The following is a 2156-nucleotide window of genomic DNA, read 5'->3' as shown; positions in this document are numbered from 1 at the left end:
AAAAAAAAAAAAAAGTGACCATCCTGAAATATAACAATATAAAAATAAACATTCCCATCAATTAGTTAATTAAGTTGGTATTTGGGACTTAACCTATTAGAAAGTTCTTACATAAAATTAAGATGAAAGGTTTTAATCTAAATGCATGCATTTTAAAACAAGAGTTTTAACAAGGCAGAGATGTTTCCAGTTCTCAGGTTGATATAAAAAGGGCTAAAGAATAAAATATAAAGAAAACAAGAAATGATTTTAAAACAAACAAAATAGCTAAAATGAATGTCTTACTTTATCAAGAGTTCCATTGGTAATAATTCCATGGTGCTTATGTTTGAATTCTCTGCGAAATGATGGTGGTGCTGTTTGGTAATTACCAAGGTGAATAGTAGATTTTGGTAATTTGTAGACAGAAAACAATGGGATTTCTCTTTCATTGCCAGTTCCATTAAGTGTTTTGTTGAGCACCTGAACAAAATGTTGGCCATGAATATAATTAACAGTATCTGCTGATGATGACCGTTTCTTCCGATACTGCTCAGCACAATATCTTTTATGCATCCAATCTAAAATGGTTTTTTCAATATTAAGTCGTTTGGTGCCACTCCAGGTAGCATTCCTGGGAAGCTGTGAATCAATTGACAAGTTTTTTGAGTGAGCATTTGGAGGGGTTATTTTTATGCAACATGCAATATCATCAAAATTGTTTACAGTTGCATTTTTACTAGGGGTCTTCTTTGACTCAACTGCATTGTTAATTTCTTTTTTATCTATCATAGATTTTTTGAGATCAGACTTATTCCCAATAATTTCATTGCAAACTTCTGTAGGTTTATCAGAAGCTCCATCTTTTTCACACTCTGCTGCTGAAAGTTGTAATGTGGAACATTCTTGCTTTTGAGGTAAATCTATCACAGGTAAATTCTCTTGGCTTGTTATTGCTGGTTTGTTACTAATGATTAAAGAGTTATCATCAAAATTATTCTGATTTTTGTTGATGTTATTTTTCCTATTATTGCTTTTGTTATTACTCATGGCAAATGAATGCAAAGCTCTTGCCACCAACTTTCTTTGAAAATCCTGTTTATTTTGTTTCCCTTTTTTCTCATCTTTATTCTCACTCTTGGTATACTTCAATGAATTCTTCCGTTTTACCACAGCATTGGTATGTGTGTTGACCATTACTTGTAACTCCGGGCTGGGGATCTGCCACATATTTGAATTTGGTTCTTTAATATGATTATCTGTATGTGTTGAAGTAGTTAGCATTTTCAAGTTAGAATTTTGTGTTGGGTCAACAAGATTGTCTGTGTTTGCAGGTAAATTGGTTTTGTTATTGTTGCTTTGCAGCTCTGTCCAAAGCCAGTCACCTGGAATACTCATCAGAGATAGCCTATTGGTTTGAGTGGACTTTTCTGTGGTACTGCGACTTTCAGACCAGTAACCTTCTATATTTTGAAAATTCTCTTGATAGCTGCTTTTCTTGCTGTTGTTATTACTGCTGCCACTGTCAAAAGTGATGCTGGTGTTATTTTTTACCCTATTACTATCAGCAGCTTTATCCATAATTATTTGACTAATGATTTTTGGAGTATCTTGCTGTAATCTGTTCAAATTTGGGTCAGATAAAGAAGAGTCAGCCAAATTTGAACTCATAACCTTCTGCTGTTGCACCTGCACAGACATTTTCGCTGAAGAAGCAGAAGAAAGAGTAGGAGGTGGAGTAGGTGTCATGGTCTTTTTGTTAACAAATCTGGGAGAGATAATTGTTGGTAGATGTCAGCCATAGTACTGGAGTAGGTTTCACCCTATTCTGCCACTTTCTAGCAAATAATTCTTCAGAAATTTTGTAGAAATTCTTAAATGTGGCACCCTGTATAAAGCAAAAAAACAAAAAAATTTAATAAACATTCCAAGTAAATAAAGGATCAAAAATATTGAAATCTGTAAATCTATAAAAGGCAGGATGTGTGTGTGTGTGTGTGTGTACATGAATGTAATTTATGCACATCCACAAATTAGCACACATGTCACCCTAATTTTAGGACATTCGTCACAATCCTAGCTGGGTTTTGTCAATTTATTTTTCCTAAGGCACCTGCAGATAGTGGTAAAAATCGATTTTCAACCATAACTTTTACCAAATTTGAAGTTTGCTAACA

The 2156-nt window shown here is 33.7% G+C and overlaps 1 protein-coding gene across 6 annotated transcripts in view; it reads right to left on the bottom strand.

Annotated features, from left to right (window-relative positions):
- Window positions 1-49: 49 nt before the first annotated feature.
- LOC106869322 (MATH and LRR domain-containing protein PFE0570w-like) overlaps window positions 50-2156 on the bottom strand; it is a 101403-nt gene continuing 99296 nt past the window's right edge. For all 6 annotated transcript variants that reach the window (XM_052972392.1, XM_052972391.1, XM_014915024.2 and 3 more), the window contains one exon: window positions 50-1867. In XM_052972392.1, coding sequence (XP_052828352.1) covers window positions 268-1728 — 1461 coding nt within the window. In that variant the 5' untranslated portion in view covers window positions 1729-1867 and the 3' untranslated portion in view covers window positions 50-267. The remainder of the gene's footprint in view (window positions 1868-2156) is intronic.

Source organism: Octopus bimaculoides, chromosome 13, assembly GCF_001194135.2.
Source record: "Octopus bimaculoides isolate UCB-OBI-ISO-001 chromosome 13, ASM119413v2, whole genome shotgun sequence".
NCBI lineage: Eukaryota > Metazoa > Mollusca > Cephalopoda > Octopoda > Octopodidae > Octopus > Octopus bimaculoides.
This window is presented reverse-complemented; position numbering and strand designations above follow the sequence as displayed.